Source organism: Dermacentor albipictus, chromosome 2 (genome assembly GCF_038994185.2).
Source record: "Dermacentor albipictus isolate Rhodes 1998 colony chromosome 2, USDA_Dalb.pri_finalv2, whole genome shotgun sequence".
Lineage (NCBI taxonomy): Eukaryota > Metazoa > Arthropoda > Arachnida > Ixodida > Ixodidae > Dermacentor > Dermacentor albipictus.
The window spans coordinates 88014907-88031399 of NC_091822.1; the positions used below are offsets into that span (position 1 = coordinate 88014907).

At 45.3% G+C, this 16493-nt stretch overlaps 1 protein-coding gene across 1 annotated transcript in view; it reads right to left on the minus strand.

The window, feature by feature from the left end:
• The window catches only part of LOC135901004 (signal peptide peptidase-like 2A), a 50182-nt gene that overhangs the window by 8473 nt on the left and 25216 nt on the right, over positions 1-16493 (minus strand). Inside the window, exons 8-13 of the mRNA XM_065430632.1 lie at positions 16025-16121; positions 13937-14135; positions 13313-13387; positions 12265-12421; positions 11759-11836; positions 6016-6170 (exon numbers count right to left, since the gene is read on the minus strand). Of these exons, the coding sequence (XP_065286704.1) occupies positions 6016-6170; positions 11759-11836; positions 12265-12421; positions 13313-13387; positions 13937-14135; positions 16025-16121 (761 nt within the window). The remainder of the gene's footprint in view (positions 1-6015; positions 6171-11758; positions 11837-12264; positions 12422-13312; positions 13388-13936; positions 14136-16024; positions 16122-16493) is intronic.

A 16493-nucleotide genomic window follows, 5' to 3' on the forward strand; every position in this document is an offset into this window, starting at 1 on the left:
AAGGCCGCGATGAAGCCCGTGCCAGTGAAAGCTTGCGCTACTGTTGGTCTGCACTCGCAATGGAGAGGATTAAGGGATCAACGTCACTGGTCCACTATTTCATATTTCTTTCGCTGCTGCCATATACTGGGTGCCGCCCGCAGTGCCAAAGTACTGTAGGTTGTAGCACCCAAAACGATTTTGTTTAAGAAGTTTTTGTTGAGTGAATAATATGACTTTTAGTCCTCGATTCTCGAATTGAAGTGCTTCCTATATAAGCACTAATTACGGGATTATTAGGGATATGGTTATTACTTATCTGCCATATTTTTCGCGCTACCGAGTTCCCAGTAATCACAAAAAGACATTAACTTCATAGGATCTCGATCGCGAAATATCCTTACAATATTCACCTTTTTATCAAAATAAAATTCTGTGCAGCTGATACAGACACTGTACTTGTGACATGAAGTCACACAACAACAACAGTTTTCTGAAACTTTCGGGGTAAGAAGGAAAGCGTGAAACATAACGGCAGGTTTCGCAACATCTTCTCGGAGCGAGCGCGAGAGGGGAAGTAAAAGCGAGCCGGACATCGCGGCGGGCCCGCGACTACAGCCTGTCGAGTCATACGCCGCCAAACTCTTCGGCCGATCCGAGTCTGAAGACGATCCAGAGAATCCCATTCGCGACTTTTTACGGCCCCACTTATGCAACGTCGCTCTCAACGAACGCTTCGCCGTAAACGCGAGCGCCGGGAGCGCTGGTTGAACGCCCTCTTGCTGCTGTCTTTGTTCGTCTTCGCTGCGCGTTCTGAACGGAAGAGGGACCCAAGAGCCCCAACGCCGCACTACGCCTCACTGTATGTTTAGCGACTCCTGCTCCCAGCATGAACGCACAGCACGAACGCACACCACATGAAACGTTTCACTAAGGCGAATAGTTTAGCGACCATTTCGCGAATTAAATTTTTTAGCTCGCACATTCGTGAAATTAGTTCGTGGGGTGTTGATAGAGCTGCAGCCGACAATTCTGCGGCGCAACGCATCGATTGCATGAGCTCTGGCTACTGGATACCGGAGCATTCTTTGCAATTTGCGCCCAGTCAAGCCGGTGGAAAGAGGAGTGTCTTCAGGCGTATATGACCCCCCTCCCCTCCCCCCACTGGCCCCTTGCGACCGGGGCCCACGGCCCCCCGGCACCTCCCCCCCCCCCCCCTGTTGCTACGCCACTGGCTGTCTATCATGTCCCGCAATGTTGCATACGCTGAGGGCGTGCAAGAATAAAGAGCAGAATTTGTTTGGGCCACTTTTAGGTTCTTAGCTCCTACCCTGCGAACATTATATGCTCTTGACACGTGCGGGCACACTTATGCCGTCTCGAGATTCATTGATAACTATGCATTTATACCAAAGCGGAGCTCTTGTTCCCCAGCTAACTTCAACAATATCTCAAAGGGCAAAAGACACGAGTTTTATCGAGACGCCGCTTGTGATGTTCCTAATGATTTACGTCAGTGGTAGAGAATAAAGCAGCATGCGTTTTGGTGGCCAGAATATGATAAACATTATGATGACAATAAAAAAAACGTAATTTAATTCTTCATGCACTGTCACAAAACGTGTCCCGATTTCTTGGTGTTTTAAGTAGAGGGTTTGTCTAGGTTTTGTAAGTGTTCTTGTCCAGGTTCTCCCAACTCTAGTTATGCCATGTACACTCGGAAGGCAAAGTAAGCACGATTTCTTGGGTTCATCCTAGCATTTCTGCGCATCACTTCACGTTGAAGGCAATACGATCTACACAAACAGTTTGCTTCGTCCGTAAGCTGTTGTGCTTAAGGACATCTTGAACAGTCCACTCTATTTCAAAGGTCCATCAGCTGTGACCAAGTGGCTGAAGGCTAAACGGTGTTAAGGTGACTTTAAGTGATGCATTCAAAGGCGTAGCCAAGGGAGCAAAATGGGGGGAGGGGGGCACCCGAACCCGAAATTATGGGGTTTTACTGGCCAAAACCGCTTCCTGATTATGTGGCATGCGGAATGGAGGCCTATGGAAATTTCGACCACCTGGGGTTCTTTAACGTGCACCTAAATCTAAGTACACGGTGTTTTCGCATTTCACCCCCATTGAAATGCGGCCGCCGATTTACTGTTGGCAGGCAGTTCTCTCAAAGATTGGCCAATTGAGGTATACATGCCGAAGCTGACTGGCTTCAACGGCCCTACTTTTCTATAGTACTAACTTCATACTAATTTAATAAGTTTCGAGAGGAGTAACAAAATGCAACTATGTTTTGAATACGGAGAATATCGTTTATTATTGGCCACTTCTTCAGCTATGCGTGTTGCGAGTCAAGAGCAAAGTGGCAACTTCTCCATGAAATGTGAATGCAAATCTGCAGCTTTTGTTTCATTGGACAGCTACGAGGGCAAATATTAGGCAGAGCATCCGAGCCTACGAAGTTTCAGATTAGTTTGAGTAAATAATAATTGTTTAATTAATAGTAACATGACAACCTAAATTGCAACAGTAGTGTACAAGAAAAAAAGACAGGTATACCAGTAATCTGGAATCGAAATCACGCAGTCTTTTACCCCCAATTGGAGGGGAAAAAGACACTGCGCAAAGGCCGCACCAGCCAGCGCGATTGCTTCGCCCTCTGGGGAGAGAGGGTCGCACCATCACCCTTTATGTTGCGCAATTTTCCGTTAGGTGGCGGCACCTGCACATATGCTTTATGGTGTCATTTGCTTGTCTTCACGTGTAAGCGATGTAGGGAACTGACGAGGCAATTTTTAAATATCAACCAACAAAATTCGCACGAAGGGTGCTGCCGGATAAAGAAAATGAAATAAACATTGGCTCGAGAGCACAGCGACGCTAACCTATCTACGCTGACTGCTATACGCATAGTTTCATTTAAGGGCAGAGCGGCAGTGAAACCAGTGAAACCTCGCCGAGAGCTAATACTGAAAATCGAAAATCGTAAAATCCATGCTCTGAGACAGTCGGCCCAGCATGCTTGCATCCACTGCTTTATTGGCTTTGCGGTGTTGCCTCTGTTCCGCGTAATCGCTTGCGGGCTTGTTTGATTTGCTCGCTCGAGGCTGCGACGGTCGCATTCTGTTGCCGGCGCAATGCAAGAGCGCTCCTGTGGCAAGCATTGGGTGCGCGTTAAAACAGCGTCTCAGCACGACTTTTTTTTTTTGTTCTGGTTTTAGTTTTGTTGCGCTGAAAAACGTTCCGTTCCAGTTCTGCTCCGGGACAAAAAAAAAAAAAAAAGAAAGAATCCATTACGGTTCATAACCATTTTCGTTCGCACGCAAAAATTTTCGAAGCAAAGTAACGTTAAAAAGACGGGGAGGACGCTTAAGCTTCGCGTTTAAGAGTGGAACGCAGTAGCATTCAAAGATTCCTGACCGATTCTCAGGCTTCCGGGAAGCTGCAGCTTTTACGTAATCGTAATGATTACCGGGATTTCGCTGGCGGCGAAATCTGGGCAGGAAGGCAAGATTACTGGCAGAAACGTGGCCTCTTGGGTGGGACCACCTTCTGTTATTGTTTCGCACTTTCGATATTCAGTCTCAGAAAATTTAACGTAAGAGACATGCGTTGTCGGTGTTTTCTTTCATAGCATTTGTTTTTGGGCTGTCATTCTCCAAATTCTGAGGAATAACATTGTAAAGGACGTAAGACAACGTATGAGAAACTTTAGTTCTAGATGAAGAACTTGAGTGCGTTATGGGATATGCGTGGTTCGGGAGGATTTTCTCGACCGCGGACACCGGCGCCTAGGCCGACACCGGATTTTCTGCCACACGGGGCCCTTAACGATACCTCGTCAAAACATAGTATTTATTTTCTCAAAAAGTTAACCTTAAACGATTTAACAAAACTTGTTGCTGAGCTAGTTGATTCATCACTTAAAAACAAAGGTTACAGCGCTAAGCAGACGAGGACGAAATGAGAGACAAACGGCACATACGGGCGCCAACGTCAAACTGTTTATTCACAAGAACATACGCAATATTATACAAGAAACCTACGTAAAAACTAATCACAGTAGAGATAAGCAGGGCTCACATGATCGTAGGCAAATGATCTGTACTGAATTAGTATGCCCGGCACTTATGAGCACGCGCCCTTTACCGACGTAATCCGAGAATCCAACAAAACGTGGCACCTGCACGTTCTGATCTCAGCAGCGATTATAGGCTGTCATTTATGCATAACATTTCTTTTTCACTAAATGCTAGTAACGGCATGGTAAAGCACTTATTTCCTGCTCTTTCTATGAAGAAAGCCTCGGTTTTCTCCCTTTCAGTGCAGTTTCTTGCTTTCCTTTGAAAGGTCGTTCTGTCGAGGATTGGCATACAACCACAGCGCTGGCATTGGCCTGCCAAGTGGCCGCCCATGTTGCTGTTGCCCGCCAAGCTGTGCTCTCTCACTCGATCGTTGAAGAATCGGCCCGTTTGTCCAATATACACCTTGCAGAAAGCAAGAAACCGCACTGAAAGGGGGATAATCGAGTCTTTCTTCATAAGAAGAGCAGGAAATAAGTGCGTTAGCATGCCGTCACTACGATTTAGACAGAAAGAAATGTCATCCATATATGATACCCTATAATCGCTGCTGAGATCAGAATGTGCAGCTGGCATATTTGGTTAGATTCTCGGATTACGCCTGTAATGCACGCGTGCTAATAAGTACCGGCCATGATAATTCAGTGCAGATCAGTGGCTTACGAGCAGTGTTGACTCCCATGACCCATGCTTATCTCTACTTTGATTAGTTTTCACCTAGGTTTCTTGTATAAGATTGCGTGGGTTCTGGTGAATAAACAGTTGAAAGTTGGCGCCCATATTTGTCGCTTGTGTCTTGCTTCATGCTCGTCTGCTTAGCGCCGTAACCTTTTTTTTTAGACCTTAAACGAACATGAAGGAACAATAAAATTTCAGCTATGAAACGCTGTACCCGCAAAAAACGAAACGATAAGCTCTTCAGCGCGCGAGCTCTGGGTTTTGCTACGAAGCCCATCTGCTAGCGCACCGAGTGCCAAACTCAGATTAGTGGAGCGCTCGACCTGCTATCGCTAGCCCTACCCCTGCTTGAAATATGCGCGTTAATTCTGACGTTGCCTGAAGTCAGTTGTTTCAGATTGCCGACTCTCGCCTTGAACAAAAACCAATTAAAAATATTTCGGTTTAGTTCAGGAACAAAATAATAAAGAACGTTTCGGGTACGTTTTCGTTTCGGGCGAAAATATAGCGCTTTTTTTTTCTTTTATCGTTTCGGTTTTCTTTTCGTTCTTACACACTGCGTTAAACATCCCAGGTAGTGAAAGTTATTCCAGGGTCCGCTACTAGCGCGTGCCTCGTAATGAGATTGTGGTGTTGGATAATAAAATTGCATAATTTATTGTAATTTTAATTCGAATTGCTATTCCGCTATGAAAAGGGGAAGCCCAGAACGCTTACGCTTCCTACGAGAATTGATGCTATATGAAATCGTGGTGGTTTATTAAACATTTAAGTACAGGAGGAGCTTGGCGTTCTAGATACTTATTCGTCATTGATAATGACGCAGTGTGTCTGCGGTGTCCGAAGTTGATGTTTCAAGGAGAAAGATTCCCGTTTTGAAGGAGCCTTCTTTGAAAATTTCAGGTAAAGATGAAAATCGATATCGTCACATGATTTCGCGAAGCTTGTTCATGGCATTTGCGGAATTTCTTCACTACTACCGATTCAAAGGACTGACAATCAATTCCCGAGCAACCACGTTTTTATGGCCTTTATGAGCATCCTACTTCGGCCACAAAACACGTGCATAAAAAGTACAAAATGAGATAACAGGTACTCGAAGGGCATAAGAATGGCCAAGCCCGTAATTACGCTACTTGTTGTTGTTTTGTTTTCGTTCGTTTCAGTTAGTTCGGGCAGATTAAACAAATGTTATATATAAACAAATAAACACAAGGTATACGAATGCAAAGATAAGTAAGGCATAATGATTGATGCGTCGAGCCCCCCCCCTCACCCGTAGACCATTCCAAATGGCGAAGAGGTGTCCCTTGTACCAGGCGGTGACAACGGTAGGCACGATCGTGCACGGCACCAGGTAAAGAAGCGCCGGCTGAGCCATGTGCATCAGGTGCAGCGCCATGAACGTCGCCACCATGCCCACGCCGTACGCTGGGAGAAGCCAAACACTTCCTGTGTCATGTCTATACGTCACGTAAGTGCTTTTTTATTAGCTTGTAGGCAGAAGTGGAATACAGTACAACTAGAACGTGTTCCCTCTTCTGGGGTGTCGAGGCCCTCCAAATTAAGGTTCGGTCTAAATATAGCTAATAACTACCGTAGGAGAAGAAATTATTGCGAAAATCAGCTATTGTAAAGATACCCGAAGGAGATCATCGCCTGCTGCACCCCGCAGGGGGGTCTGCGTCAGGAGGCGTTTGGTGTATGGAGGCACTACGGTCCCGAGAACAAAGGGTTTGGCCCTTCCCGCGTTTAACCGTGCGCGGCTTAGCCGAGTCCGGGGAAAAGGGCATTCTTGTGCATGAGGGGATTCCGAGTGTTTTCACTTCTAAGGCCCATCGGCGGAGGCAACACACCCCTTTGGCCTCGGCTTCACGTAGATCGCAGCCCCAGACTGACTCATCCTGGGGAAATGGGTAGTGGCCTTTTTCTGTCCTCTCCAACCTTCGTCTTTCTCGCTCACTTTCAGTCTTTCCTGTCTTCTCTCTCCTATATACCTAAGCTCGATCTTCTAGGCAGTGCGCGTTAACCATGTGTGACATAAGCAACGTAAGTTATATCATATTAGGTTATAGCAGCAACGTACAGCTGGCGTTCGCTCAGCTCGTTTTAGATGTTTTGCGGCGTCTCCTTGGGCTCTATGGAGAATGGCTCGCGTTACTGCAGAAAAGCACACGCCCACATATGGCTAGCAGCTTTCCACCACTCCCTGATCGCCCCCAGGAAAGGGGGCGCACCGAAGAAGTATTCAAATTTTTGGGGAGCCAAACTCAGGTTTTCCCCCACTATCATGTAATCAACACTGAAGACTAGGAAAAACAGAGTCATCTCACCGTTCCTTATGGCGAAATATCTCTCTGGTGCTACTGAAAGAGGCCATAAGGTTACGAAATTGGCCAGCGGTGACCTCCTTTTGAAACTCCGCGCTAAGAAGCAACACGAAATGCGGCCAAATATAGTCTCCTTTGGGAACACTCCACCGACTATTACCGCACACTGTACACTGAAAACCACCCGTGGTGTCATTTCAGACGAAAACTTGCTAGGACTCACCGAGACGAAACATCTAAAGGCTTGAGCGACCCGAACCTAATCAATGCCAAGAGAATCGAGTTTGGGCGGCATGACAAAGAAATCGCAATAAAGCACCTCATTCGGCTCTGGCTTGTGTCCCGAAACTATCTAAGCAGGCTATGTCAAGATCCGTGGCAGGCCATACGTGCCAAACCCCATGAGATGGTTCAAATGTCAAAGATTTGGCCATAGTTCCCCAAAACTGCCAAGTTTGAGTAACCTGCGCAGCATGGTAAAACAAGATGACTCCCTTCCTCATGTCCCTAGATGGAAACTAGCCTCTGCCGATTGGAAACTTTTTAAGGAATCGACTTTTTATCCCGAGCTTTTATCAGCGAATTTATTACAGATGACGCAGCAGCGTATTTTACCGGTTCTATTATTGACGCAGCATAGAAACGCATTCCCCAAACTAGTCACAGCGCGTAAAAATGACGAATTCCTTGGTGGAATGAAGATCGCAGCCAGGCGCGCACACACACACACACATACACAAACAAACAAACAAACAACAAAATAAAACATGGGGCATACTCCGTCAGTCGCCGACTGCTGTAAATTTGATCTAGTCAAATCACATTAAATTCCTGGGAAGGCAGACGCTACGGCAAGCTAGGAAAACAAGCTGGGAGAGTTTTCTTTGAAGCATAAATTACTGCACAGGGAGGCGAAAGTTCGGGATGGGCTGCGAAGGCAAACCCACTCATTACCCCTGGTAGACGATCAAGGCAAGACTATGAAATCAGGCAGACGCCGTGGGGAGCACACTGAGCTCAATTGTTTATTCCCAGTCGCTTCTTAAATATAACGAAATAGTGAAATGTAGAGCCCTGGATCGGAAATGCAAACGGAATCAATCTGTTAACTGTCATTTCAGCGTTGGCGAGCTGAAACCCTCATTGAATGCATGTCAGAGCTCTGGACCCTGAGCTGACAGCATCGTATACGACATGATCAAGAACTTGCAGAAATACATAAGAATAACACTATTAGCACTTTTTGGGCTGTCGGATACCCCCCTTCAACATGGACAGTGGCCATTGTAGTTTTCATATTGAAACATCTTTAAATAATAGTTAACGTCCGACAGCGCTTACAAGTTGTCTTTGCAAGCTACGCGAGATCATAAATCGTTGTACGTTACATTTCCTCGAATCTAACTTAATCGTTGAACCTCATCACTTTGATTTCTGGGAGGTTATCTCTACAACCGACCATCTCGTGTGCATAGAGTCAAACACCTGTGAAACGTTCATTCACAAGCAATAAGTTTTGTCTATATTTCTCGACATAAAAAAGGCTTACGACACGACGTGGCGCTACGTGATATTGCAAGATTTGTCAGAGATAGCTATTCGTCTAACGATGCTTAAGGTTATAGCAAGCTACTTATCTAACCACTTATTCCATGTCAGAATTGGTAATGCTTTCTGCAGGCCGTTTCTCCAAAAAACTGGGGTCCCACCGGGTGGCGTATTAAGCTGTACCCTCTTTATTGTAAAAATGAATTCATTACGGTCACAAATTCCACATACAATAGCTTCTTCAGTATATGCTGACGATGTACAAATAGGTTTCAAATCGTGTACTCTCTCAATTTACGAACGACAGGCTCAGGGTGGCCTGAACAGGGTGTCGAAATGGGCGAATGAAAATAGGCTCAGGTTAAATCCGCAGAAAAGCTCCTGTATCCTTTTTACGTGGAGGAGAGGTTTGGGCCCAGACGCTAATATTAAACTCAATGGAGAGCGCATACCTCGGCTCATCGAGCACATATTTGTGGGTGTCGTACTTGACTCCAAACTATTCTTCATAACCCACATCAAATATATTAAGAATAAATGCCTAAAAACAATTACTATTCTGAAAGTTTTTTTTTCAGAAAACATGGGAATTCAGAAACAGCAATTGTCTGATAAACCTGTACAAGAGCGTCATACAATCCCGTGCGAATTATGGCACTGTGGTCTATCACTCTGCCCCGCCCAGCGCGCTAAAGATACTGGGCGCTGTTCATTTGTGGATCTGCCTGGCCACAGGCGCCTTCAGGACAAGTCCTGCACCAGGTCTCTACGAGGAATCAAATGAGTGGTCACTTGAATTTCAAAGATCATGTTATAGTTTTACGTATTTCCTGGAAGTCCATTCCAACCCCGAACATCCTTTCTACGCAACTATCAATGACATGAGGTGCGCAACGCTATTAAGTCATCGTCGCACATTAAGAGAAGCCTTCTTGCTGAGCCTGAAGAAATAGTGAAGAAATAGGTGTATCACTTCTAGAACACCGTCTGAAGACCTCAGCAAGAACGTTACCGCCATGGAACTGGGAGATCGTAATTCTCGAAGACGCTCCACAAGAACGAATTCGAATGCACTTTCTAAATTACAAGCGAAATACTCGTGCACGGAATTTCACACGGATGCATCAAAGTCACATGCGATCGTGTGATCGCATGTGACTTTGATATGCCACAGTTGGACTATCATTTTTGGAATGAGACGTTCTGAACCCACTTACTAGCGTCTTTAAGTCTAAGGCCTATGCGTTATTGTCGGCTATAACGCACATTACACAAATAAATTTAGAGAAGATAATAATATATACAGACTCAATGAATATAGTTAAGGCATTATTGTCTCTACGAAAACACAGAAATCCTTTAAAAATTTACTTTATTCACTTTTGAGCACTAGCTGTGGAGCTGAACAACGTGTCGTGATATGGCGGGTTTTTGGCCACAGGTTCATTCAGGGTATTATCTTCACCGATGAACTAGTTACATCCACAACCACGAGAGCTCGCAGGGCGCCCGCAGCTGTCGCAGCAATAGATTTGAAACCTTTCCTGTGGAGAAATCTAAGTTATTGGCAACACCTCTGGGATGCTGAAACGTCTAATAGGCTCCACCTAATTAAACAAAAGTTCAGCATTTGGCCACAACAAAATCACAGAAAGTCGATGCCCTCTTAACTCGTCTGATAATAGGACACACATACTGTACACATAACCACTTGTTGACCAGCGATGAATCTCCCATCTGTGCCAAATGTAGTGAGAGGTTGACCTTCATCCACGTCTTACTGGAGTGCCAAGAAATAGACGCTGATAAAGAAAAAAGAAAGCACTTCCCTCTGCTTACAGAAAACCTTTCCCTCTACATCCGGCAATGTTTCTTGGCAAGGAACAACTGTTCAACAGGAAAACAGCATTGCATTTTTCAATGAAGTGCGCTTACAACACGTTATCAGCCTGAAGAATTCGACGAATAGCGCGGCCTTTCTTGAGAAGCCGCTGTTGCGACGGTAGCATCTGGTACAGCGCACGCCTTCAGGCCCTTAGTCTCGAAGGGCCCTGATGGGGCAGTAGTGCTCTCGATAGTCGTACATTATAGAATATCACCTCTTCGTAGTATATCGTTTATTTTTGTCCAACATGTCTATATGTATATGGGCAACAGCGCCACAGACGTCCACAGGAAGGAAACATGTACGCACAGTGCTTGTGTGTACGTGTCGCCCTTCTTGTGTTAGTGTTTGCGCTCTCACCCATATGTTTCATGACGAAGCAACTCGCCCAAAAAGAAGCATATCTGTGTACGCCCCATGCATCAGTGTCATATTTTTATTGAAACGTATATCTTACGCATTTTATTTGTCTTACATTTGACTTTATTACGCTTTTAGGCCACTTTACGGCTGCGTAACATGCGCCACTTGACATTGACCGCTACATAGACTACATCATACCATTATCTGGCGCCCTTTGGCCTTCCATGGCCCTTGCGCCATAAAACCCCACTGATTATCATCAGTATTATCGTTGCTCTAAGGAACATCCATTCGGATAGCCGGCAGTATCGAGAGGACGTCAAAACACGTGTTCTCGTGCAGCAATGAAACGCAAGGAAGTTAAACAAATTACTGTGCACATTTTTGCGAACTGTTTGCAATCGACCCACGTGGTTAATTTTAGTAATGCTTCAAAGCGAATGACTAATGCCCTCTCAGCAGAAGTCTGCGGAATGACGGTGCGTAATGGATTTGAGCAGTCGTAAAAAGCGTGCTTTCGATCGCTTAGCACTTGGTACTGCAAAGCGTTCCTTGCGAGGGGCGCACAATGCGGCAGTCGTTCGAACGACTCGCCGAGGAACGAATGTGCGCGCTCACCGTTGGCTGTTAATGGCAACCACGTCAGTGGCTACAACATGTGTTAGAAGAGTGTGTCTTGCTTGCTAGTTTGTTTTCTTTTGTTTGCAGCAGTTCTACTATGAAAAACTGCAAAAAATTTATAGTATTTTTTTCCGGAACTTCCGGCAATTGTTCAAGCTTTGTTGGCTGTTCTGATGATAACGTTTGCGTTGATGCAGTGCTGATAAATGCACCGTCAGTCGATCCACATAAAGTCGCATAGACATGGGAGTTATATTCGCGCTTCCACTTACCAGCAGATGAAATGTAGAAGTAAAACCGTTTTCCGAGGGACAGAAGGTCGAACGCGTGGCAATAAGAGAGTAGAAGCCCTGCAAAAAAGAAGTGGTCGGTCATGTGTTTAATTAGCAGTCACAAAATAGAGCCGAATGGAAAGTACATTTGTGAGAGTGGTATCGAAGAAGTTGCAGACGCAGGGACAGTATTACTATTGTTGCTTAGAATTTAGAAGGGCGATATTGCGGTAATTTCACGACGGAAAAGCGTATGATGCCTTGTTGCATTTTATTTGTCCGGCACAGTAGGCAGTGCGCCGCAAAAAGTGTGCAAGTCCCCGCTATCATCGCCGATGCGTGTGAGCTTCTGGCACGGTGCAGATAAAGTTGCCATTGTACCACGGTAACAATAATTTTTTGTCCTGCCTTGCTGCAGCCGGGCAGAAAGCAAAAACACGCTTTCGCAAGGAACCACGCACAGCTTTATCAGCGCCTGTTGTCAGCAGATGACGGCGGCTCCTCACCGGGCGCCAGGATGTCCCCCAGGCCGAGCATGGAGTACTTGCGCGGGAAGCAGGCGTGGTATTTGCCCTTGACGAGCCTCGGGAAGCGCACTACCATTGGCAGCGACTCCTGGAGGCTGCCACCCTTCGCCACTTCCACCATCACACTCTCGCGGTTCTGGAAGGAGAAATGCGGAGGGCACTTTCAATACTCGGCGGATACACTTCATACAGAGCCTGAACTCGCAAAGGCATTGACCTCCGCTACAGTTATTGATTAAATTTCAGCGTAAAACGAAACCTTTACCGTTTTAAGAGAATACTGAGAAGTTTCACGTGTATGCTTAATTAGAAATCGAGAACTGATGGCAGCTGTCAGGTTATGCGTTACGGCAATGCTGTGTAGAGAGTTTTCATATAGTGAAGGAAGCCCACGTGACAAAGCCTTGGTAATTTCATCAATGACATAGTAAAATGTGCCATTTTGCCCCTTTTCCACATATTAAGGCTCAATCCAAATCTAAATGCTTCGAATAAATGGGACGTTTGTTGAATTATGGAAGGGCCGAGTGCTGTATGAAACACCAGATTTGTATAATTTCGATTTCGACTTCGTTACGTTTGGCGTGCATCATACAGAAAATTACGAGAACAAAAATGGGCGACAGGTAAGTGTGCTTTGCACTACATGGTAGCGAAATCTCGGCTGGCGCTTTCGCCAATGGCTGCGTCCCCATCACCCCGAAATGCCTAACTGTTCTTTCTCATAGAGTGCCAACAACAAGGGTGGCATTACTGTTGTTTCTCCTTTGAGTATAGCGTCGATTGCCGCAATCTATAATTGGGGCTGAAATACTTTTCACGCCGTTCCAGCATAAAGGAGACAGCCCGTGGCACGCACTGCAAGCGCATTTGGGTGGTAACCGACTACAATAATGTAGACGCGTCGATGCCTTAACGGCGCTAGACAGGAAAAGGCGCAGAAAGTAGATACGTTCTCAACTAATGCTTCCTTAGCGATTCATAAGTCGCACCGTGCCGATGTGGTAGCGTCGCTAGCATCGCTTACCGCGCGAAGGAAAGGCGTGATGAAGACGAAGAACACGTCGTACACCAGCAGCAGGGAGAGCAGCAGGACCAGCAGCTGAAACAATGCCGGCGGCAGCGCGCGTACTCAGCTCTTCTCGAAAATTTAAGAAATATTTCAGTCGAAAGAAATTCTCGCAGACCGAGCAGAGCGGAGGAAAAGGGGGAGACCGAGCACCAGCGAACTCGCAAGGAGCATCACCATTGTACAATTTTAGTTGGGGGATTCGATGTTCTAAACGTGTACATTGACAGGTTGACATATGAGGGATGCCATAGATGAAGGGCCCCGAAGTAATCTCTACTACCTGGGTTTGTTTTACGTGCGCCTAAATTTAAGTACGGGTGTGTTATTGGATTCAGCACCCATCGAAAAACCATTACTTAATAGTTCACAGTATGGCAAGCCTATTTTTGCTGACTATTGCTCAACACTGCTTATTTCGGACACGCTGTTGGCGGCACACGAAGATGAAAGCGGCATCTCCTGAAATATTAGGCGCCTAAATCGGTGCGAGCCGTAGCCATGTCATAAGTCAAGCACGCTTCTGCCTTGTTCTTCAACGGCACTGAACCCCCACTGATAAGCGGCAACGGGATTGTGCACCTTGAGGTTCGGCAGGTGTATAGACTTGAGCATGTGGATGCAGAAGGCGACGCCAAGCATGTCTTGCAGGGCCCACCCTACGGCTTCGTTGTGGCGCAATACCAGCCAGGCTAGCGCCACGCCGAACGAGACCACCATCAGCGCCACCTCTCGTATCTCCATGGGCGCCTGGCAGCAAAACGCCAGCTGCTTGGGGACCCTGCGAGTTCCGCGTCACACTCCGCGTCAGAGGTGACATTCCGAGGAGATTGGCTTGCGTCAATATACATGTCTTTTCCCTCTTGATGGCTTGGTTTAGTGTCTTTTGTTTTGAGATAAAAGCTTTATATGGCCTATTAAGCGGAAATTCCGGCGAGCATCCGGCCTTAACACGGGGTGGCAAGAAAACCCACATTACCAACTGATGACGCCACATCCCCGATGCTGGACCTGTTGTGACTCGCACTGCGAAAACCCGTGGCCCACTTTCAAAATTGAAATATAGTGAATTAAGGTGTGGTATAGTGGAAAAATGTGGATTAAAATGCGTTGAAGTGGATTGCGTTAGATTTAGGCCGGTGCAAATTAGAGCAGCGTGGATTAAGGTGGATGAAGTGTAAGAATGAAGCAATTTAGAGCAGGGTGGATTAGGCGTGTAGCTTTAATTTAAGGTGATAACTTTGGCAAGTGTAAATGCTTTCGCATTCAAATCATGTAAGGATACTTATGCGACTGTCATTTTTTTATTCTTATTCGATGTTAGTCCTTGTAGCTATAGCACATTTGAATTAGGTTCGTTCCAGTTCATTGAAACAAAACCTGTTTCCAGTTTATTTTGCCGTGACGCAAAAACGGCTTCTATGAAAACTTTTCACGTAGCCCGGTTGCTCAAGTTTGTCAAACTTGTAATAGAAAGCTACGCGAAATAAACACAATCTGAAGAGAGCGCCGAATAGTGCTGCCTTGTAATTCTACAACTGTTGGTTACTGCGCTCTTCCTTCCGTGAGAAGTTACAAGTACTAAAGCTTTGCTAGTAGGGATGTTCGAATGCCGAAAATCCTGAATCCAAATTAATACGAATATTCTGGAGCAAGGACAACTGAATATCATATCGTATATGAATCATTTTCTAATTTATAAGCAAGCTGTAGATATAGTATGATTTGGTAACACAATAAGGCTGATACACATTATTTGACATATGTCTATAGCAGCCTTCGCAGTCGGACGTCCGAGCAATTTGAAGAGCTAGTAAATGAGGAACAGCGACTCTCAGTTACCTTTAACGCCAAGGAAATGGCAGTAATGAAACAAGGAAGCCGACGAATGCGCCTACATCTATGTCCTTTTTGAAGGAAAAACGTGCTACAGTGCTACACGCTTCAACGAATTAAATGGATACACATATAGTGAGACTGGCTTAAATATAATCTGAGACAATATATTCGTGCATACATGCTACCTAGAGGTGATCCATTTTTATTCAATGACTGGGAACTGTCGGGCAGTAGGTACGTAGCCCTTGTGTTCGCGCTGTAACTGGTGACGCGGTTCAACAATGACTCTCCTGCAGCTGAATGGTACAAAACATCTCTCACTTCGATAAGTGTTGTAATTGCTTACATTTACGAAAGAAGCCAATGCTTGGTAACTTCAAATAGTGAGGTCTAGTATCAAATACAAATCTAAAAGCGGAAACTATTCTATTCGCATATGAAATTTTTAGTAATCGCACACCCTCATTTACTACATCGCGCCAAAATTTTAACAGCCACGTAAGAAACCATCCTCACAGTTGAGATACAGTAGAATAATAACGAAACAATAAAAGCGTGGTCATTAAAGCTGAAGGTACTAAACACACAGTTCGTGGTTGCAAATCGGTGTCAGGTTTGCTAGTAGTTACCTATTGTTCTTATAATTTCATAAAGAAAGGAATTGAAACTATGAAACTACAAGTCCCATATAAGTTATCTTTTAGAGGCAATATATTTTGCATAAACGTGAGCAGTGATGTCAACGACGTTCTCAGTCTGTCAGCTACACTTGCCTGTCTCCAGGAAAAGTTTTGCTGCAATGAAGTGCAAGAGTAATTGGCAATCTCATACTTGGACGTTCCAATGTTGATCCGGTTGACGAGAGGCTCCAAGCAGGCGAGTAAGGCTGCTGCCGCTGCTAAGGCGAACATGATGACGATCAAGTGAACTGCACGAAAAATGAGATGAGGTTTCAGTGGTAGCTGACTTCTAGAATGCAGTATGCTTAAGCAGGACTTCTGGTAGCTTTAAATTGCAGTGCACTTTCTATTTCTGATTCAGACTATACTGATTTTGACCTAGGTTAGTGCACTAAAGGAACAGAGAATAGGGGAGGCGCAATAAAGACTAGCACAAACCTTCAAGTAGCTTTTTTGTCCCCTTTGCATACGTAAACATCAAAATAAAAAGGGATAAAATGAAAAGCATATATATTAGCCGAAAAAGAAATAAAAGAACAAGCAGAGCAAACGGACCAATATTTCTCTTAGCAAGTTATGTTAGAATAATGATGCACATTAAAGCCACACTATGGCAAGTA